Source organism: Cottoperca gobio, chromosome 14, assembly GCF_900634415.1.
Source record: "Cottoperca gobio chromosome 14, fCotGob3.1, whole genome shotgun sequence".
NCBI lineage: Eukaryota > Metazoa > Chordata > Actinopteri > Perciformes > Bovichtidae > Cottoperca > Cottoperca gobio.
Genome location: NC_041368.1, coordinates 14510470 through 14534369, shown reverse-complemented (window position 1 = coordinate 14534369; position 23900 = coordinate 14510470). Strand labels below are relative to the sequence as shown.

Genomic DNA, 23900 nt, shown 5'->3' with positions numbered 1-23900 from the left:
TTTTTTAAAGAACATACACGTGTCTTCAACATCAGATTATATCCACAAAAGAAGACAAAGCAAATAAGGCTGTGAACTATTTAAGCAAACCAAGTCTTTCTTTTGAATTCCTCACAAGCCAAGAGGTTAAGACTGAGTGCCTACAAGGGACTTAAACAACATCATTATTGTGAAATAACAAACTGTAAACACTTACTTCTACGGCTAAAATATCTTAAATATTTCATCTAAAATACATTATTGTCAGTAAAAAATGAAGTCCTTAAAAGTCTGTATATGTCTGTATATGTCTGTATATGTCAATATCTGCATTGAACAAAAGAAGAAAGACAAATAAGTTGTTAATTTGAATTATGTTTTAATCTCTATAACATCATTCATTCAAACTAACATGACAACTAAAGGTACCAGTTAAAAACAGCAAAGTTTATTTTCTGTAGGAGTGAGAAAACATGAATAACTTGTTACTTTAAATAGTTGATAGGCTGTGTTCGTATTGTACAGTATATCTCCCATTATGCTTCATCGGCCATGTTCTATTTTACAGACGGGAATACTTGTCGTGAACTGTCACCGGTAAACGTACCACTGTCCTCTTTAGAATGATGAGAATCACAATCCCAGGTTTTTGCATAGAAAAACATTGACAGAATTGTTGTTGCATGACCAGAGCTTCACACATCTTTGAGATACTGTATGCCAGTGTAAAGTGTGTAAAGTGCAGAAACAGACAGAGTAAGGCAGAGAGTCGGGTCTAAAACGGAACACATCTATTGCTCTAGTGAGAAAAAGACGGATAGAGTTAAGCTGTGTATAGATAAACGGGGACAGGAAAAGAGGTAGAGAGAGATTGATGAAGGAGAGAGTATGATTGATAACTTGAAAAGAAGGGCACACGTCAGGTAAGGGGCAGGGGGAGGGAGCGGAGGTTAAAAAAAAAGAGGAAATGATCAGTTTCAGGAAATAATTACTTTCCAATCATCAGGGATGAGATAAAATGAAATGACTTTATCCTAAAATCTAAATCCTTGCGATGCTCACACAGAGCTCCGTTTACCTTTGCTGCATCTCCTATAGCTATTATATTGACATTTAAAACACTTAAACCAAAGGCCTCCCTGAGTCTCCAAAGATCAAATCTGATCAGTAGTTTAGTAATAACTGGAAAAGTTATACTCTTTGCAAAACAACATCCTCGTCATTTGAAGCTCACATTGATTGTCAGTCTCTCTGTATTCAGTCCAACATTACTTGGCCTGGAGTTATATTCATGTATCTTCACATCTTATGCTTCTTCTCTGGATGACCCTGATAAACATCCAGCTAGCTACTGAGTCACTGCAGGTTAAACCCTCTTCATCGCTTTATTTTTTGCCACCTTCATCTGAGCTGTTGTTGGTGTTCGAGACCTCGCTGTCATCCTTCTGGGCTCCATATACTGCAGCTTCCTCCTCCCTTTCTGTCTGCAGGAGTCCTTCCTCACCTCTTGCCTTGTGCTCTATGTCCTGCTGCTCTGCGTCTGAGCCCCCGGACTCCCCTGCTTCTTCTGACAAAGAGTAAATCTCTCTGGAAATCTCTCCTGCACCTGACGTGGCTTCATTGCCACCCCATTGGCTTTTCTTCAACAAGCCAAAGTCAATGATATCTTTGGGGGAATTTCTCTTCTGGCTTGACTTTTTGCTGGAGCTCTCATCAGAGACCACAAGTCCGTTGGGTAGCCCATTGAAGGCTTCAGGCGGCCTGGGTGAAGCTAAAGAACTGCCCTGCTTGAGGATGGATGCGATCATCTTGAATCGGTTGAGTTTGCTTTTCACCTTGCTGCTCTGGAGGGAGGGAGAAACCTGGAGCGAGGAGTTGGGGTAAACAAGAGTGGACTCCACTGAGCTGCCACCGGCCTGTAGAGCAGGCTTCCCTGTCTTCATCATGCCCATCACTTCATATCGAAAACTGGAGATATCTTGTTTCAACTCCTAGGAGAGCAAAGCAAAGAGTGAGCTACCCAGGTATATTAAGAAATGCTTTTCATTCAACTATAAGCCCCAGTTACTGCAGTTGCTGCAGTTACTTGCAGCGCTGTCTGCAGAGGATCGATTCAATTTCAACTCAGTCAATACTGAGGAGAAAGTATAATTCATAAAATAATGATTAAAAAAACCTCTACTCATTATATGACGGCCAATTTACCTCTTTTTCTGAGTGAACTGATTTGTTTGACCACTTGAGGGTAGCGGAGCTATAAGCGAAACACTGACTCACAGTAAAGTAAAGTATAAAGTATATTATTAGTGTGTCCACAAGATGAATGTCCAATATTAACTCTCCTTTTGGTAACTCCTGAGGGAAATAGCTGGTACTTCAGCAGCTAAATGCTCCACTTTGCTCACCAGCTAGTTGCTAACTTTGTCCGTCTGTCATTTGGTACTATGCATGTAGCTTAGAGTGTTTAAAACTGCTTGCTGTGGCCGATCATTCCGACTGCAGAGTTGGAGGATGATTCTCTGTGGGTTCGTCACTATGAGCGACCCCTGTCACATACATTGTGCCACATGATCTATTGTTGATATAGAAATATTGAATAGGAACTGTGCCTACCTTGAAGTTCTCTTCAGTCAGGCCTTCCTCTGTCTTGGCATCTCTGATCATGGCGGCCACATAACGTTTCACCAAGTTCCTCAGTACCTCCTACATCAGTTAAAAAAAAGACCTCTGAACACAATAACATTCTCTAATAGTGAATAAAAATAGAGTCGCTTCCAGACAAAACTCACCGTCAATCAGTCAGTAAAAAGATGACAAATATAAAACGCACAAAAGGAAACATATTTCAAGCTGGATCTCATATAAAATGCTACAATAACCCTAACCTGCAGATAAGAACAAATAACAAATCCTCTACAGAGAATGGTGGTGAACATCACACTGGGTGAAATTGTCAGGCCTATTGTATGTGACAACGCAAACGCATTTTGTTGACGGATGGAAATTGAAAGTGCAGAAAGGCACTCAAAGAGCAGAATCACACAAACACACACACACACACACACACACACACACACACACACACACACACACACACACACACTACGCGATGGCAGTAATCATTTACAGCTTGCTCTGAAAGAGACTTCATTTACCTGATATTGATGATTGATCCTCAGGTTCTCTGCTGCTCGCCTCTGCACAGACATCAGATGTCAGAGAGGATGAGTTAGTAAACCAGAGTGAGATGAGAGAAAGGGCATAGTCTTTCTTCACTGTATCACACATTTGTATTACTTGGCTGTCTGTGGGTCTCACTGAAAAATAGCCCCTGAGTGTTGAAACACAAAACAATAAAGTATTGTGCTAAATTATTGACTAGTATTGATTAACAAACAAGACAAACTCTAGTTTCTATCTCTGTGTTTAAATGTTTGACTTACTCCGAGAGTTCCAAAGGTTCCCGGGCGCTTGGATCTTGACCTCTTGCACACTTGTCTCTTGATCCAGCATATGAGGTACAAGAATAATTTGGGGCTGGGGATGATGTTGAACGGGGCCGGCAGAGTGGCCCCTTCTTCAAAGTAACTCATCCACAGCTTTGTCCTTGCAAACTTCCACTCGATGTCTGCATGGTCCTGAAAACGAGATTATGGCACATGAAAAGCACCGCCAACGCAAACTTGATCTATTCCACACACTCATGCAGCTCTATGTTTGCAGTATGTTTGATCTCTGCTCACAGCAATGTGCTGGTAGGAGTTGTTCATCATGGCTATGAGCATGTTAAGGAGCACCACCAGTGAGATGATGTTGTAGGTGCCGAACATGGTGGCCCCGACAAACTCAGTGAACTGATGGTCTGCATTCACGTTGGTCACATAAAGGTTGATCAGACCAAAGATTGACCAGAAGAGAGACTGCAGCGTCTCAAATAACCTGCGAGGGAAATATATGTGTTACTCAGCTAAAACATCAGCTTCTTCTCATCAATGAAAACCTTTTTTTTTTTTCGTTGTCACACATTTCGCAACCAGTAACAGCAATATATACACAAAACACAATTTTTCTTCGCCACTCAATTTCCCAAGATCACACATTCATACTACACATGCAGGCAAGTTTAGATTCATGTGAACTCACGTGGAGAAAGCGTTATTCTGCTCCACACAGCGGATGCCTTTGCATTTTCCCTTCTCATCTGAAGCCTTGGTCTCATAGTAAAAGTACAACTGGTTCAGTCCGTTAGCAAAGGCCAGTAGGACCTGGAGAAAAAGAGAGAAGAGTTTGTGCAAAGTGGATGCAATTATTTAAGCCAATCCATGTGTTTCAGTATGCGTGTCTATGTTACCGCCTGTGTGCAAAGATTTGTTTTACCAGACAGTAGATGAAGAGGAACTTCAGGATGTCCAGCAGCATTCTCCCCAGAGAGATCTGCAGTGGCCCCAGATGTGAGTTGGCAGTGAACAGCGAGATGAGGCGCAGGGAACTGAAAATGTTCGCTATGGCAAACACAGCCTCAGCTACTAGTGTTGGGTGCCACATCTCCCACTGGTTCCTGGGTTTACTACCACTGTACTGAACAGGACAACGGATGGCAAACATATAAAGTGAGAACACAAGAAAGTTACACTACACCTGTCTTTTGTTTTCTGCTATTCATTGATAATTGGTTACCTTAGTGTAAGCTACAATCTTAAGGGAGATGGTGGCCAGATATAAAGAGTTCATGACAAAGTCCATCAGGTTCCACCAGTCATGGACGTAGTCTTGGAAACCACCATCCCACATTTGTTTGATCTCTGCCCAGATGAATCCTAGAAATAGAGAGATTATCTGATCATCTGTTCAATATATATCCTCAAACCAGGGACAAGAAATATAATTATTTCTGATTTTTTGGCAGGTATTTTTAAAAATAATTTTGGGGTTGTGCGAATAAAAGTCACGTTTATTTCCTGCATAGGATCTTCAGGTGAGCGGGATTTAAATTTTAGGAATTAATTTGAATTTTATTAGCGAGACACAATGACAATGCTAACACGCTGATGTTTAGCAGGTATCGTCATCTTAGTTTAGCCTTTTTGCATTAGATTAGCACTAAATGCAAAGTACAGCTGAAACTGATGGGAATGTCCTTATTTTTGCAGCTATTTGCTCATTAACCAAAGTATTTGTCATAAACCAAATTAACATTTTGACTCGTTAATGGCGCTAGATGAACAGACTAGGGATTACCAAAGTTATACAAAACAATTTATTCTGCAAGGCAACTTCATGGCAATCCAGCAATCAATAGTTTTAGAGACAATTCAGTAAAAACCACAAATGTCAATATTATTGTGGCGCTAGAGGGAAAGTCTGGAGATTACCAAAGTCATTATGTTACATCAGACATCACCCATTTACTCACCCAGCACCCAGGGCAGGATCATCCACTCCACAGTGGTTGGTGCGGGACCCTGCCTGTTCTGCCTGTTCTGCTCGGTCGTGACAATGTGCTGGGAGGCGAGGAGCAGCAGGAATAGAAAGGTCAGGTAGGACGCGGTGTGGCAGATGAACTTGATGAAGGGCTTGCGTATGAAGAGGCCTTGGCGACTCTTAGGAGCGATTAGGTAGCACAGAGCAAACACGGGGTAGAGGAGGCCGATGAAGACACAGGTGATGAACTTCCCTGCCCATTGGCGCCGCCTCCAGCCGGGGAACTCATCGTACCACCGGGATGCCAAAAGCTGCTGGCAGTTTGGCTGAGCTACAAACTAAAAGAAATAAGGGAAGAGTTTTCTGTTTGATCTACTTAGATAAAAAAAAAGAGCTCCACATACACTAATCCAAGGTATGATTCCAGCATTAAACCTGCTGGGAGACAGTATCCTCAGCCTGAGGCTTTGACACAGAACATAATGCCCTCGGGAACACATGCCAGAATTAGCAACTAAAGCAAGTTCCAGCTCAGAGCATTCAAACGTAGGAGTGTTGGTGGTGTTCAAAATTGAAGAGTTATCATCAACACATATATTTCAGAAGTAAATCAGGTATCGGCTATCTTGACACAGAAAAATGCAAAAGAGAAGCTTATGCAAGCTGTGAAGTCAGTAAAGTGGAATCTAGAGCCTCATGTTTTTAGATGATTGTATTGCATTTCTTAATGATTTTCTTGCGATAACAACATAGCCCTAACCCTTCCACAGATGTCTGAATATGATTGTAAATTCATCTAAACCAGACAGCATTTTTTGTCTCTTACCCACGACATGATCCATTGAAAATGTTTGGAACATGAATCAACATGTGGGAAATATTTGATCTTCTTTTCTGTTGTTTTGCATGTTTAATGTTTAATAATGTCTATTTTGTAATGGTGATGGATCAATACCGCATGTGACTGCAAAAATGAAAGGAATAACAAGGAGAAATGTTATTACCATGCTCCTCTTGGTAACTGATTACAGGTTTGACAGGATCATTGAGGCCAAAATATGGATGCATCAAAACTGCAGCTGTGCTGTGGGACTGCCTCAGTAAGCATCGGCAGTGTTCGGTGATCATCGAGATCAGATTTCCCGTTAAAAACAAAAACATACAAGATCATACTGCAGTGCACAAATGAGTCTAACAGCATGGGCACATGCAAACACACTTACGCAGGCACACACAGTGCTGTGAGATGTCACGTTGAACCTATACATCAGAGTCAAAGTGTCGACCGGCACCGTTGGGTGCCAATTCACCAACTCTGCAGCCTTGTTACCATGGGAACCAGAGATCCCTATCTTTGTCGGGGTATGGAGTAGAGTGGCTCATATTTCCATACTTCAACTACAGCGTTGCAACATAACTTGAGAAGAAATGCAGAGAGGGAATAAAGGAGGGGAGGAATTATATGGATGAGTAGAGAAGAAGAGGAGTACTATTGAAAATCAATACAAAGGTGCAATATATGCTGCCTGTTGTTATACACTAAGAGGTGCTACACGCTCTATAGTAAGTGTTTCTGATTGATTACACCCGTGAAAGAGTTTAATACAAAAGAAGATGATAGGGATGATCAATGATACGGCTTCAACTCTTTGTGTCACCAACATATTCGGACGGTGGAAGAATAAAGAGGAAAGAAAAAAAGGGAAAAAGCTACCCTGCTGATTTTATCTTTTCAAATGCCTCTTTTGAGGATGAACCTTATTATAGACAACACGGCTAACCTCATTAAGTTGCAACTAAAGTCTGAAGCAGACCCATGGGTGCACGCTAAGTCCTATGATGAAGTACTTTATATACATATATAATAAAACAAAACGAAAGGAGCTCTTTTTTTATTTTACATTTTGCAGCAGCTATAGATTCAAACATAGCTTTGATCATTTTATCACATCTGTTTTGTCACAGGTATTTGGACTTTTGGGGTCCTTTTTAGCTTTCATCTTTCACTGCTTGTCAGAACATTATTCCTAATTAATAACGTAAACAAGAGGTACTTGAGCTGCCTGATGTCTTGGCTTAATCAGCATGATATATTAAACACAGACAGTGATGCTAATGAGGTCAGAAATTAAGCTAATTAGCATTATAATTAGGATATGTACCCATGCTGATATGTATTTGTTTTAGCATGTGAGCTGTACTACTAACTTAATCTCAAAAGCCTTATGAGATTAGTATTATGGTTATATTGTTCACAGCATTTTATTTTACAGAAAGATAAAGTGAAGTGTCATCTTATAAATACAGTAGGTTGAAATGAGATTAAAAAAAACGCGATTATAGTACCTTCTCATACATTATAATACATTTGCCTCAATGGCAATATGAGATAATTTGGATAATTTGCTTCTTTCATTTAATTTAATTATGCGGCTGTAGTATTTTGAATTCCCACCCGAAATCCCCTTAACCTCTCTTCCTCTTCCCTTGTCCAAACATGCCACCCGCCCTTCGTCCGTTACAATCACCTCCAAAACTCAGCAGTAGCAAAGTGTCATATTTGCCTCAGGTGGCTTGTTCACGCAACTCAAATAAATTCCCTACTGGTCTTAAATCCAGTTGGAAAAGTTTCTCTCTACAACGTTTCCTGCCTCGGTACACTGTCAACTGTCCAACAGTGCCAGGACAGTGCTGACAGTGTCAGTGTGTGAGTAGACACATGAGGGTGCTTTCTTGCTCTATGAAGACAGGTTCCCCTGCAGCTTTACCAACATCAAAGGTCTGCTGAAACGCTTCTACTCCGCTTTCACACTGACAAGAACACAATAACTTACAGCTGTGTATGTTTCAGCTGTTGTCGGATTATATAAAATCTGACACTTTTTGCATTCTTGAAAATCCATTAATTTAAACACGTTTATGGTTTTCTTTGTCAAATATGTCAAGATCATCGACGCAATCTGATGAACTTTGCTTGCATTGACAATTCATGATTTCTATTTTTTTCATGCATGTAAGATTTTAAGTTTTCCTGTACAGTATAGTCGTCATCCATCCGCTCATCGTATGTTACAAGTTACCTTTCCATGACATACGTGAACTTCCCAGATGACAGACAGAGTTTCTGAATTATCCCACACACTGATGGTCACACTGTCTGCCGCCTTTAATGCAGCTGAACTGCTATAACAACAGGGTGTTGATAGATTTTACATGACACCGCAAAAGCTGGTGCTGAAAATGTACACCTACAAAATGTGTCCCTGAATATGTTCACGTGTGTCATATAAACTTGCAGTAACAATCGGATTACATAAAGCACAATATCCTCCTGACAACACTGCAATAGATCTAACTGGTCATTTAGTTCACAAGTGCAAAATCTTTCTTTATGGTATGAGATCATTTCACAGTATTTTTGTATTGGGAAGTTCAAGTAGTATAGAGTTATATATTTATTTTGTATTAAGAAAACTATAATTTGAGAGCTGCACATTGCTCAACACTGGAGACGAATTGCTGAAACAACTGAGTGTTAATGATCCTTCACAACACAACACTTATTCCTGTGCGATCTCATCTCAATTTAATGGAGTCATTAAAAACATCTTGAAATGCCAAATTGCAGTTTTTATGAGATATCACAAGGTGGCAACGTTGAACTACGGCATGTCAAATTGACAGTTTTAACTTTGCGTCTCTGAGAATTTCAAACATTAAAAACGCAGTGGTGTTTCTGCTCACACTGTGAACTTCAATGTACTCACATACATTTGTGTAAGTGTATCAGTACAAATGAGAGTAATCCTCTGTTGAAACCCTCTGGGAGGTAGAGGGGATTATCTGCACTTTATTGTGTATGTGTTACTGATCATATTTATGTGATTTGGCGTCCCGCTGCATTAAAGCGCCGACTGCTCTGTTAGCTCAGCTCTTTAGACCAGAGGCCTGTGGAGATTTCTCTTCAGACCATTATGAATTGCGTTTCTAAACCCTGGGAACATCAGCAGCAGCAAAGCTGAAAAACACACAGATACGGCAGTAAGCGAGAGTGTATGCACACGACACGCATACGAGGGTTAAGAGATGCCCTTCAGTTTCATCAGTTGAAGGTCAAAATAAACACACGCATGCTCCTTGTGACCCACTGCAACATTCATCGACAGCCACTACTATAAAATAAAATCACCAATTCAGGCCGAGTGTCATGCCAATTATAAGAGCTGGAGTGTTTGTCTGCAAAATTGCTGAAAGAGATGAGTGGTGATGACACACACAGACAAAATGCCTTGAAAATAATAACTACTCTCTGCAAAAACGTTCTTTCAGGCCTTTCCAGTCCAACCAAGCGTCCACTTCACCCCCGATGCCTCGCAGGGAGCAAAACCCTATCTGGCTTAAAGATCATCCATCACAGGTACAAAGCAATCACTGTATATGCATGTGTCTGTGTGTGTACATACATTTACTCTGTGCACATGCCATTTTACCTTCTCAGGAGACTGCAACAGAAAGCCTTGTTATGTTGACAGACATATTGTCACAGTCTTGATTTTTGTATATCATGTTTTATTTTGAAGTGTTCACTCCCCCTTATGTCATGTCTAGTTGTACTTCCTGTCTGTGAGTTTTCCCTCTGTGATTGTTGATTTGTTCCTCCTGTGTCCGTTCACCTTGCCCTTGTATTTTAGCTTCTCTCCCCAGCTGTGTCTCGTTCCCCTCGTTTAGTGTCTGTGTGTATATATCCCTGTCTTTCCCAGTGTTGTCAGATCGTCATCTAAGTGTCACCGTTGCAGATGTCTCCTCGTGCTTCCTCGTGCTTCCTCGTGCTTCCTCGTGCTCTCTCTCTCTCTCTCTCTCTCTCTCTCTCTCTCTCTCTCTCTCTCTCTCTCTCTCCCTCCCCTTTTTTTTTTCTTTTTTGAAACAAGACAGAATAAAATCATTGGATTTTTGGAAATGCCTAAAACAAAATTGTAAGCCGGTCGAGGTAGATTAAAAAGCTTTTGCTGCATTGGTTGATTTTCACTGGGACATTTATTATTTAGAAAGGGCAGCTGAGTGGAGTGCTACCCACATCACGAGACAGTGTCCTCTATCAATGTCCTGGTACAATCAAAAGGTGTTAATGATAGGATGGGGGAAAAGGGCATATTGGGACAGCACCTGAATAATTAAAACAACGAGAGGAGATGTGTGGTGGAATGATTGTTTACAGTGTGTGCAATGAGAGATTTACTGGCAACAAAAGAAAGAGTTATGAAAGGTTAGATTACAGGAGACTGTCCATCATCAAGTCCACCTGTGCACCACTCGCAATCGTCCTTTCGTGACTCAACATGCTCATCTGTCAAACCGTGTCTGATGCGCAACAACTGGATGGATGAAGGAGGAAACAACAGCGTCATAAATGGAGACGCCTCCAAAAGTGTATCTTCTCTGACAGCCAGGCAGAACTCCCAGCAATAAACGGTTGAATGAATTATAAGTTGCTCCTGGGAGTAATGCGTCTGCTTCCTCATCATTTTGCGTCACCTTTATATTCAGCAAAACAGTTCTGTGGCATAATAGCTATCTAAACCCCTTTCTTTTTGCCTGAGGCAGCCATCAGCCATCCCATAACTGGGCTTCTAGCATTCTCCATCAAACCCAGAAAAACTCATGCTCATGCATCAGTTATATGATTTTTTTTTTTTGGGAACCCTTTTCACACACAGCAGTAAGATTTTACGACATACGCTGTAAATGTAAATAATTATAAAGTGATTACAGCCATAACTTACTTACCACAAATACATAGATATAATGGCAGGGTGCAATTAACTACATATGTCAAACTATGGCCAAGTCAGAAAGCTACGAATGAGTCTTTAATCATAAACTGAATACCTTGTACTGTACGCACTAATATTATGTATCATGCTTACCTCTTTTTGGTGGTACTTGATAGCTAGTTTGAGTCTTGCCAGGTCGTTGTTGTTATCCTGCTCCAATAAGTTGATGTCATCGGTGTAGTTGAGGATCATCTCCAGCTCTCTGGAGCTTCTGGTCTGGTCCAGGAGATCCTTGGCAAACTGTTTACACTGCTGAGACAGCTCTTCATACTCTGATTTGAACTCGTTCTCCACCTTTAGAAAGAGTGTGTATCGAAAACAGATACGGCTCAACACCAAGAGTAATCTCAGAGTATAGGTCTAGCAAATTAAACTGTCTCTGGCTATAATATGTCATGAAAGCATCTGACATTTTTAGTTTATATTTAGCTTTACTAAAAATGTTATAATAAACTTTGGGTTTTCTAATATTAAATCTGAAAATATCATGAACTATAACAGTCAAGGACCCAGTTTTGTTATTATTTATGTGAATTTTCATAGCTGATCATTTTGATTAATGTTTTATTAAATTACATTTACCAAGTGCAATTTATGTGAATGGTGGGCTACTAAATCAACAGCTCATTGAATGTCCCATAAAGGTATCATGAAAGGGCACAGAGAGTTTAATGAATGCGACATACAGCTAATCTAATCCTACCATAAGACGTTCCTCACCTTGCTGAGCTCCTGCAGCTCCCAGCTGAGCCTGAACGCAGTGAGGAAGGGGTCCTCGCTGGAGAGCGCAATTAGCGAGGGACTCGACAACGCTTTGTAGATGTTGAGGCGGGAGCGCGAGTGCCGCAGGCTGTCCACGTCTGAACTAGACACACACTCCACACAGTTACAGCGCACCTGCAACATCAAACAGAGCATACACACATTTTAATGAGGCTTCCCGGTGTTTAGTAATAGATGTGCTGTTTTTGTGCTCATTTCGGTCCTGCAATGCAGGCAGTGTATCTATTATGTAAGTATTAAGTACTGTCATGCCTGGGTATGTTAGATTGACGTAAAAGGCTCCAATCAGTGAGATTTTGACCTTATAAATATTATTATATATATTTACATATTATATAACAAAACGTTTACTTACAGTTAAAAGAATAATTTTGTTTAGTTTTTTTCTCAACAGATCATAATCTTTAAAACACACATGCTAGATAGATCCAAAGTCAAATACTGTGTGGTACGTCTACAGCACTGTATACTGAGTAATTACCTTATTCAAAATATGAATTGTTGCTGTTCATCTTCTGTATCATATTGATGGACCCATAAAACACTTTCATAACACTATAACTCCATATAGTGTCAAAACTGCACTTGGGTTTTCTCCCTGAACAGTTGTTGACATTTTGGAGGTATTGGGTTTCACGCTGATAATAACAAATGGTTTACCCACCTCATGTGGCTGCGGCATAGACACGCCTTTCTGCACCAGAAGTTTAATAATTTCATAGTTGTTGGTGTGTGCAGCGAGGATGATGGGAGTGATGTCAGGGGTGAAGTCAGAGAACTGCTTGTCCAATAAGATAGGAGGAACCTTTCAGGGGAGAGGAGAGAATAAATGCTTCAATCACACATACATGGAATGAAACTCCACAAGTTACACAATTGACCTTGGCCTTTTGTTATCTATTGGCAATGTATAGCAGTCTCTTTTCCTTCTGTCAGGTTTAACTGACATGCTGAGCGCACAGTGGAAGTTATTGATTTGGTTGAACAGAGCCCGAGTGATCTTCTGTTCCCCTCAGAGTACAGTTCAAAGGTTTTTACATTGAAGTTAAATGGATAAAGCAGTGCCAAAAGAACAGCCATTGGAGCTGTGGGCAGCTGGAGAAAAAACTGTTCAAATACCAGCAAGAAAAAATGGCCGTCATCCAAAGTCGCAGAAAAAATGTCATCTATATCATGACCGCTGTAAAGGGTATAGGCCACAGCATTTCACACATTTCACACATTTCACAGGAAATCATTGTGGTCAGACAGAAACTAATTGTTGCCTATCCCTCTTATCACCCACTCCAGCTAAGCCCTTTTGCTATTCCCTTGTCATTCAGTGGGAAAACCCAGCTGCAGGCTGCAGAGGAATAAGCTGGCTGTTTTCATTTCTTTTAATTGAAGGCCTATTATCTGATTCTGTGGCGAGGGAGAAATGAAGGGGAGACAGAGGATATTCACATAATTGTTGGACGATAACCATGCCTTTAGGACCTTTAGGCAGAGGACAGATGGGAATAAGGGGCTCTAGTTCTAGTGAGAGAGCTTTAGTAGGACCATTGTTAAAGACATAAGGGTGCAGCAGCATGAGAAGACACATGTGACAGTAAAAATGAGTGACAGGCCGACAAATGAGGTGTGAAAGAACACATGGGGAACACAGCTTGGGAGTGCTTTTATGTGAGGCCCACTATAAGGGGATTTACAGCACAGTTTCCACCTCAACTTTCCTTTTTCCTTTTTAGTGTATTTATAGGAAAATATTCCACCCAAAAATGTATAATCACAATTAATTGATATGATAGTGATATAAACGTATTATGTAGTTATTTACTCATCTTATCAGGGTGCTGTAATACATAAAATAACAAGACTAAGAGTGTACAGCCGTGCTTGCGTCTCTGTGAGGCTGTACTTAAGCATTAATGAGCTAACGTTAACGTCAGCATGCTAACATGCTCGCAATGAAAATGTGAACATTTTAACTAATGTGATTAGCGGGTACAATTTTCTCATTTGTCATGGTCACTATCTTTGTTTAGTTTCTTGGCATGCTAACATTTGCTAATTGCCACTAAACACAGCTACAGTACAGCTGAAGCAGATGGAAATGTCATTAGCTCTTCAAATATTTCATAAACGGACTCAATTCAAATTTGGACCCGATGATGGTGCTAAATAAACACTTAAGGGATCATCAAAGTTATTACTATTCGTCGTGTGGATGACATGAGTTGTATCAAATGTATTGGAAAATCTATCTATCGACAGTGATTGAGACACGTAATTAAGCTTTACAAATGTCGACCTCAAGGTGGTGCTGGAGGGAAAGTCAGAGGATCACCAAAGTCATTAATATTCGTCCTCCACACACACATGGATGTCTTGACTATTTTATAGTTGTTGACATTATTCAGTTTTAACCAAAGTGGTGGACTGACTGAACACTGACGGACTGACATCCATACGTAGAGACACTGAATACTTTTCTTAATGGCTGATATGATTTGGCAATGTCTATATCTTACAAAGCTAAATATACTGTATAGATTTATTTTGATTCCAAAAAATGGACTAAATATGAAGAATTGTGATCCAGGGGATTGGTTACCTTTCTGAAAAATGTTTCTTCATCCATATTGCACCCAAAAGTAAAACATTTTGATCATGTGGAAACTCTCTCACGGGGTTGCAGAAACTCCAAACAGTGGCACAGAGCCATGTCTGACTGAGAGTCGTCATACTTCGCAGAGGAGTGATCTAATAAACTATATACTTTGTTCTCCACGTGGGAGGAGGACGGACATCAAATAATCTACATCAAACGGCCTTGGACTGTACCCAAGCACGGAGCAGGAGGAGTGTAGGCTGCTAGATGTGAAGTTATGATAATAGTGGAGAAAAGAAACAACATTAAAGCCCACTTGTTCCTGTAATTCATATGTGTTACTCATATTAGAATGAGGCATCCACCGTCAACACATTGATTAAAATTAACATCTGCAAAAGCAGTGTGTCTTTTGTTTTTTACTGTGTTCCATTTCGAGCGTCCCCACTGATTTCCACCTGTCATCCTACAACATCACAAATGTTGTTTCGAGAAAGTTGGTATAAAATAGGAGACTGAGCAGTTCTGTTTTTTAATGACTCTGCGGAAAATAGGCTCAAGTGTTTGTCGACTCGAACAGGCATGATTATGCTTAATGTGTTACATGTAGGAAGAAGAATTATTTCCTTACATAACTATCTTTATGTGCACATGTAGGTTTCCCAGTAACCCAAAAAAACATGTGCATGTGGACTATGAAAAGAAGAAAAAACAACGAAACACAGAAGCACCCAAAGGCCATTATAATTGAGACACTGTCAGCTGCAGTGTTTGTGCCTCTGGCAGATGCATGTCTGTACTCAGAGGATAATACATGATGCTGTTTAAAAAGCTGATATCCAAAGCAACAAATACGCCACAACACTTGTGAGATTATTACAAACACATCATTCAGACAGCCAGCAAAATACAAAACAAATACACACAATTCCAGTAGAGCATAAAATGAATCTTCTTATTAATAAGTCTCAGAGAAGATGCACCTTTCCCCGTCAGCCTTTTAATATAATCAATAAGCTTCTCTTGGAGATATTTAGTAGCGCTAGAGTGATCTATTTTTACAACCTACTCATGTGATAGGAAGAAGTACAATCATACGAAGACATTCAGGAAAAATGGGAAATGTAGCAGCTTATAGATGTCACAGCTGAGGGGTTCGGACCGGATATTTTTGACCTCTTTAACTCATCCCCCCCCCCCCCACATCCATTTAACAAACAAGCCTGAGCTATCTCATGTGTTTGAGCTCTCCTTTGTTCTCGTTTTTATTGGTTATTTTCCTTTAATTTGTCCCTTTTTCCCCTATTTCACTTTACTCTATCAAAGACAAATGCACAGCTTCTAACAGGACACAAGAACCCCCCCTACGTGCTTCAGTTGATCAATGAAGCCAAAAACATCTGTTCCTTTGTGGTTTATGGCGCATTACTGCTGAGAGGAGAGGAAGAGAGCATGTGAAGCATGTATGTGTGTGTTCTGTTGTGTACAGTACATGTGTGGCAGGAAGAAGTCTAAAAGAAAAAAAAGAAAAACATTCATTGAGTGGAGAGCAATCAGTGCAGAGGGGCCGCAATCTGAAATTAATTAGTCTTTGTTTTTGATTACAGCATTTAAAGCTATAAACAGACACTTCTCAAAGATTAGAAGAATGGGTTGAGCAGCAGCGTTCTCGAGCTAATCTGAATCCTTACAAGATAAAAAAAACAAGTGATATACTGTAACTTTGGATAACACATACATCATATTTTCTCTTAGTTTTCTACTTATTAAAAATAACTGTTCCTTTTCCAGAAAACAGAACAAGTCTTGGGAAGACAGCTTTTTGAAGTGTCAGCTTTTGTTATTGCCAAAAAAATGGGTCAATTATTTTAGAAGGTATAAAAAGCTTCAGGCAACTGCATGCCACTTATAACCTACATTATGAGTACCAATATTTTACTGCACACTATCATTAAGTTAGACCTGCAATTCCTCCTGTGATTTTGCAAGTGGGCTGTCGCAGCTAGTAATGTAATAATTACCTTTAATGTAAAAACCTATAATATTTTTGCTATTCTTGACAGTATATATTAGAAGTCAACAATGTAATATCATTTTTTAACCATTAACGTAATAATTATTTGTGCATAAATAACACCTGCAATAAATTATTAAATTATTGACTGTTTTTTACATTATAAATTGGGTTAAAAATAATAATAAAAAAAGGTAATATTTGGGCCCGATAATGTAATATTATACTTATTTTCTGTTTTATTAATTATCAAATTTCAGATAATCACAGACAATTATAAAACAATACTTTTGCATGATATGAAATCTTTATCGACTTTGATTACATTATAAACTGAAAAAATATTATTTTATTGGCAGTTATTACATTTATGGTTATTCCATTATTGGATGGACCACTGTGCACTTTGACCTCATTGATCAGTCTTCTAGGGTTTGAAACAGTGTCGCTTGAGAGTTTTTGTAATTATTTTAGTTATATAAATGATTGTTCATAAAGTTGTGTTGTGAGTTGTGCATTAGTGCATTTGTCCAATATCATATTCTTATTATACATTTAACACACACACCTGGCACAGATCCCTTCACACAGAAATAGGATCAAACTGTGTATTTAATCAGCTAAAAGATTTGATGCTGAAAGTATCAAAACACGATTTGATTGCAGAAACAACTGGGAGAAAAAAAGAAATGCCTTCAACAATCCTAGTTTCTCTCCCAGTGTCCCTCTGCCTTGTCAGCAGCTCACTGTCTGTCACATAATGCACTCTTAATTTAAACTCCTTCCATCCCCCTTCGTCCCCACCTTACCTGCATGCCACCACTAGGCTTTTTGTGATTTAGCAGCAGCTCCACAGCTCCCACCACTTCCTTGCGGATTGCGTGCAGCAGGGCATCGCCAACGTAGACGTTGAAGCTCAGCAAGAGTTCAATGATTTCCAGGTTCTCGTTCTCAATGGCAATCAGCAGAGCCGTTCGGCCGAGAGGGTCGATGCAGTTGATGTTGATCTTAAAGTAGATTTCTGCCTCCTGGAATGATGTGATTGAAAGGCAGGCTTTGTTTCAATACCTATTCTGGGACTTGGTTAAATCAATCATTGATTAGAAGGGAAAATAATCATGGACATGGAATACAAATAGATTTTTGAACGGAAATGTAAACACCTTTCAGATCTGACAGAGCAACTCAAAGTCTACAGAATTTTCCTCTGAGAGAGCTGCGTGAAATCTGATACGTTTCCTCAAGTCATGTTGTTTGGGGCTTAAACTGGTCGAATTTCTAAAAATGAAATAAATGTGGACGTGTTGAGTTAGAAAGAAGTGAGTTTACCAGACCTCTGTAGCCCGCTGTTCATCTCTGCTTGAGGCTAACAACTCAAGGCTATGTTAGCCGCTACTAGCACAACACACCTGAATAGCTGATTGAACTGTTGGTGGTCAAGTTGCATTGTGGGTAACATAGGCACCAGGTTTTGACAAGGGAGAACAATGTGTGGCACAAAAAGAAACAATGTATCTGATTCTGCTGCATTGATTTTTTTTTTGTACTGCCTATTGTGAGTCCAGCAATGTTATAGGAGAGCAATGATGATCGAGGATTACTCTTTTAAAAAGCAGTTTTGACTGTAATACCTGGCATGAGTTGCAGCCTAAAGTATTCTGTTGAGATTTGACAACAATAATGGGGCTTTTAGTTTGAGTTTTGCTTTTTAGGAAATAACTGAGTAGCTTTTCTCAACAGTTTGTTCTTGCTTTACTGCAATCTGTTGTTAACTGCATTGCTATGTGACAATTGCTCCCGATGGCATGGCCAACGGTGTGCGAGTGTGTGTGTAAATGGTTATCACTACTGACGAGCTGATGTGCACCTTGTATGGTAGCCTCTGACTCTGTATGAATGTGTGTGAATGGGTGAATGCTGACATGTGTTGTAAAGAGCTTTGAGTGATCGCACAGATTGGAAAAGCGCTATATAAAAAGCAGTCCATTTACCATTTACCCTCTGCTTGTTTTTGTTGTTTTCTTGCATCATTTGGGCACCGCAGGTACAGTGGGACTACTGCACAGCTGGTCTCTAGCAATATTTTCTGTCTACTAAAGGTCTGACAACTGTCAAGTGTTATTGGATGTGAGTAGAGGATAATCATGATCCAAATGTTACCCATAAATCTTCTAATCTCTTCTAAATTGATCTAATTAGAGTAAGGCTTTAATTTCCACCTATTCAGCCATCCATCATTTACAGGTTTTAGTAGCTGTATTCATTCATCCATGTACTAATCAAATTATACATTCTTCCATGCAAGTATACATGCACACACACACACACACAACACACACACACACACACACACACACACCTCCAGAGCCTGTTTGACACTAGCGTAGTCCCCCTTCTCTACAGCTCCGAGGTAGGCTTTCTCCAAAGGCGACAGCTCCGACTCGGCCCGCACAATTCTCAGCGGGATGCGGTCCCGGTACGAGGAGCTGTCAGTCCGCCGGTAGTACAGCTGTGACATCTCCCTGAGCTTCAGTTTACCAGCACTCGGCAAACACTGCTACAGCTGGTGCCAAGCTGGGGGAGTTCACACTAGAGGGGACAGGAACAAAAGTGTTATAGGAAGAAGACACTTGTTGTCGGCATTGACTTTCACAAGAAAGAAAAGATGAGGAGAGGAAGAGGAGACGGGAGCAGAGGTGAGAGGATTATACAGACGGATGGTGATAAGGCTGAGACACGCCAAGCCGATATCGGCCGTTGGTCAATGTCTGGCTGTCGTGAGTTTCTATCAGTCTTTGTTTTCAGCACTTTTCGGCCCTTCGGACAGTCACTCTGATTGGCTGCTCGGTTTCAGCGAATCAGTGCACGAGCAGAGAAACGGAAGTGAGGAAAACAAACAAAAACTACAAAAGCCAAGAGGTCACACACCAAAGCTCTTTTTATTTTTCCTCTTCATTTCATCTGATCATTCATATACACGGATATCTTCACAATGACACGGCCACCTGGAATGAAGCTAAGTAGTGAGCAAGAGTGGTGTGAAAATGATCGGCAAATGTGTGCATCTTAACAACGACTTGTATATTCACAGTCATAGGTCATCCGGTTTTTTTTTGTTGTTTTTTTGACGAATACAGACTACCGCCGCCAGCCGGTATGGAGAGCTACTTCCTCTCACGCAGGCGCAGGTCATAAGTACTAGTTTCTGTTGGCTGTAGTCTTTGCAGTGGGTTCAAATGCTACTATTTTGCCTATACGCAGTCAACGTGACGCAACAGTCGGCTCCGTTGCCACTTGTTCTTTAACGTCTGTTTGGTGTGTCACAGCCTATAAAGCAGGTTATACCTGGCCATTTATAACACAATCTACCTATCAAAGCATCAACTACTGTTATAGTTTCAAAGAATGCCTGGAGTGACACTGGAGCATTAAACACATTTTCAAACTTTATAAAATAAATATAGGTCTACTAAAATGTAGGATTGTTGCAGATAACTCCCAAATTGTCAACAAGTAATTGACACAGCATTTACGTCACTCATTTTGTACTCTGTTGTCCTGTCCGATAAATATCATGATCATCAGGATGGAAGTGTTGCAGCTGAAATGGAGGATAAGACATTTAATTTTTGAGGTACTAATGGCTTCAGTTAATGTCATTAGTGATGCTCGCTAATTGATAGACATCAGCTGGTTGCCTGGTGACAGCTAAATGACGCTTTCTGTCCTGCGCAGCTTCACAAAAACAAGTCTTCACAGTGACACAGAGATCTACAAATACACTGTCATAACAAAATACTGAACATGAAGATGAGGAAATAGTGTTTACAATTACATAAATACTGGCAGGTAGCGTTAGTCATTTAACTTAAAAAGAGTTAATCCTAAAAATGAGGTTATCCGTAGTTTGTACCTGCATCTCCTCAGACTATTCAAACATTATAATGACCTCATTTTAAAACCAGTATCAGTACATAACCCCTGAACAGAAGCACAAAAAATGAAAACAATGCTCTTTAGAGGATTTAAAACCACAGGGGACGTGAGAGGACAAGAAAGCAGAGGGTGCAGGAGATGGAGAGGGTGGAGGATAAAACGCAAGAATAAAAACACTTAACAAGATAAAGTGGGAGGGCTTACACATTACTCAATATAAAAAAGAAAGGAGTTCAAGTAGTTAGTGCATTATGCCACCTCTCTCTTCACTGGCTCAGGACATTACTGATTACTGCTCTGTGTGTCTCTGTTCAATAAATAACAAGTAAGAGACTCACAGTAGCCCAATTCATTTACCAAAAATGTATGTATTTTATAAATATGTGTACATGTGTGTTGTGCCCAAATATCTGTATTCTTAAATAACGCATTTAAAGGAACAGTTCAACAGTTTCCTGGAAACCTCCGAGTGATGACAAGAGCTCAGGAAGTTACTCCCTGCCAAGAAATAGTTAAGTGCATAACCCCCTGTAAAACCTCAATGTGTTGTTTTTACAACTTGTTATCTGTACGCATTAAACAAAAAGAAATGTGTCAATTAATGAGCTTTCTAGGTGCTGGTACAGTATGTGGATTGTGTTACCTTTGGAGATATCTATAAAGACATGAGAGGTATCACTCAATCTTCTCAACTAACTCTGAGCAAGAAAGACAAAAATGCCCAAAATGTCAAAGTGTGAGCAGTAATTTCAGGAGTCAAGTAATAAGGTTTTGAACTAGCAACCCTAATGTCCCCACAGCCTGATGTGCTGCAGGGGTAGGACTTTACGATGGCTGAAAGGCAAGTTAATAACATCAAAGTGGTGGAAACCGAAGAAGGAACATGCAATTCACTGTCGGCCAGTCATCCTGAGCAAAAATGTGTTCCTCATTATGTCCCCTGTCATCTCCTCTTACACTCAAGGTGTCACTTTAATGCTGTAGAAATGTGTCCTCTAATGTCCCTTAATGAAGGAAAATAACCTTAAAAATCGTCATTATCAAATGATTTCCTCCACTGAGAACCTTTTCCTACTGGAGAGCGCTTTTGCTAGCAGGTTTTCACACCTCATTTAAGATCCTAGGCATTCGTTTGATATTGATATGGGCCTTTGTGGAACAATTTCCCTTTGCACTGGCAAGACGGGGAGCCTGCAGTCAGCAGCCCCGAATAATTTTTTAGAGTAGGGGTGTCAAACTCATTTTAGTCCAGGGGCCGCATACAGCACAATGTGATCTCCAGTAAAATCACAGCATACTAACCTGTAAATAACAACAACTTTTTTTACAAAACATTATGAACAACCTGACATTTCTCAAGAAAAAAAGGTGCAATTTCAACAATAGTATTATTTTATCATTTACACATGTGCATTACAACGTACAGATCACAGTGTATTTACAAAGGCACAAAACATTTTGTCACAGGTATCTGGAACAGTATTTTACTTTATGATCAAAACAACTAATGTTTACACTTTGCAAAGTCATCCCGCGGGCCGGATCGGACCCTCTGGCGGGCCGGTTTTGGCGCCCGGGCCGCATGTTTGACACCCCTGTTTTAGAGGGTAAAGTAAAAATCATACATGCAGAGAACATGCATGCACTACATTTAGGAAGACTTAGTCTACTAAAATAAGAAATGCAGCCAATACACGAGTTGAGCCCACTATTTTCAACTATTTATTTGTTTAGTTATGGCCTCAACAGTCTATTCTACTATAGTTTGTAATTTTGGGAATCACTGTTTCACTGAGGGACATAAAGGTTTAAAAATAAGTATGTTTCAGTGCTTGTTTGACAGATGTCTGACATTACATAAGGTATTAGTCAGGTATATGTGCTGCTCTACTTTGTGCTTATAATTCTGTTTTGTCACGGTAATTTGGCTTTTCCCACATAAAATAAAACACACTGGTGTGATTGTTGATTATGAAATTGGGACAGAAATGGCCACAACATACAGCAGCTGTATTTTACACAATAAGTGCAGCACCACTCAAGTGTGGTGGCAGACCGTGAATATGTTTAGCAAAATGTCTTTTATTCTGAAAGTTATCTTGCAGACCATGAAGCCCATTTACAGACGTCTGTCCTGTGTTTATAATGACAGCAACACACCCATAAAAGTGTCAGCATTCAATAATTAACAACAACAGGTCTGTGTATTGTAAATTGGCAGACTGTGTGTGCCATTTGTAATGAATGGTGCCTGCGCACACTCACGGGTGAGATTTTGACATTTTTATTTCTGTGTTTGTGTGAGAGAAAGGTTCCAGGGAATTGCATGGATGAAAAATAAAAATGGTTTTGCAAATAGGAGAGTTATTTGTATCTACGGGGGTCCTTCGTCAGTTACAAGCTGAGGGACCCTAAATGCACCAGTTACATCTTTAATCTTTACAGTCTACTCCCGTCTAGCGTGAAAAAGCTTTTTATAGCCAAAACATGTAAATGATCAAGTAGCAAATAACTAACCTTTGGAATGTTGGGCATAGGAACTTCGCTCATGGAGATCAATGTTCTTCCTTTGGAAAATACCCCGAGACCACATAAGGACTAATACTACAGATGCTTAAAGCTTTTTAAAAAATCCTTCGCCTCAACTTCTTGAATTTAGCTTCCGCCAAATGTGAAAACTGCAGTATGGATCTGCATGAAGACCTGCTAATGTGTTGGTGCCAAGTGATGCCAGTCCGTCTTAATCTTGTTTTTTAGTGTAGTCTGCATTCTTCCCTATTATTTTTGGAGACTAGACAGTATCTCCACTGTACATCCAGATTCGGTCAGTTTTCATCACGACTTCCATTCGGTCTTATTTACGGGGGGGGGGGGGGACGCAGACTGGCGCACACTGCATTCAGCTGTCCGCCGCGCAAGAAATCCTGGAAACGAAAAAAAAGCGACAACGAAGTTTCCTCGGTCGATTACACCTGCTTCAGAAACACGTCCAGTTTTCCCCAGGGTGTATTTTCTCCGATGTTCTTTCCCCCCCCCCGATTTATCCACCTGTTGGGGGGAGATTGAGCGAAAAGCAGCGCCTCCAGGAATAAACGCAGAGCAGCCAGATGCCTGGCAAGCGGTCTGCGGAGCGCTGCTGCAGACTGGTCGTGCGCACTTGGAAACGCATTGAACACTGCAAGAGCGTGAAAAACATCTAAACAAGCAACTCAGCCAGACATCCAGCCTCTCCTTCAAACAAATGAAAATCACACTTAACACATCAACACAGTTCCTGTTTCCCATTTAGCTTTTCTTGTCTCAGGAAGGTCATCCAAGATAAGACGCAATAAATCAGTTATAGTGC

The 23900-nt window shown here is 40.3% G+C and overlaps 1 protein-coding gene across 1 annotated transcript; it reads right to left on the bottom strand.

The window, feature by feature from the left end:
• Nucleotides 1-341: 341 nt before the first annotated feature.
• trpc4a (transient receptor potential cation channel, subfamily C, member 4a) lies at nt 342-23630 on the bottom strand. Its single transcript, XM_029448304.1, has 15 exons — nt 23072-23630; nt 18978-19207; nt 17428-17646; nt 12679-12819; nt 11952-12128; nt 11325-11525; nt 5393-5738; nt 4657-4796; nt 4357-4557; nt 4123-4244; nt 3723-3918; nt 3423-3617; nt 3135-3176; nt 2593-2682; nt 342-1970 (listed from the first exon to the last, which is right to left on the bottom strand). The coding sequence occupies exons 2-15, from the start codon at nt 19134-19136 to the stop codon at nt 1365-1367; spliced, it is 2835 nt and encodes a 944-aa protein (XP_029304164.1). The 5' UTR covers nt 19137-19207; nt 23072-23630; the 3' UTR covers nt 342-1364.
• Nucleotides 23631-23900: the final 270 nt, after the last annotated feature.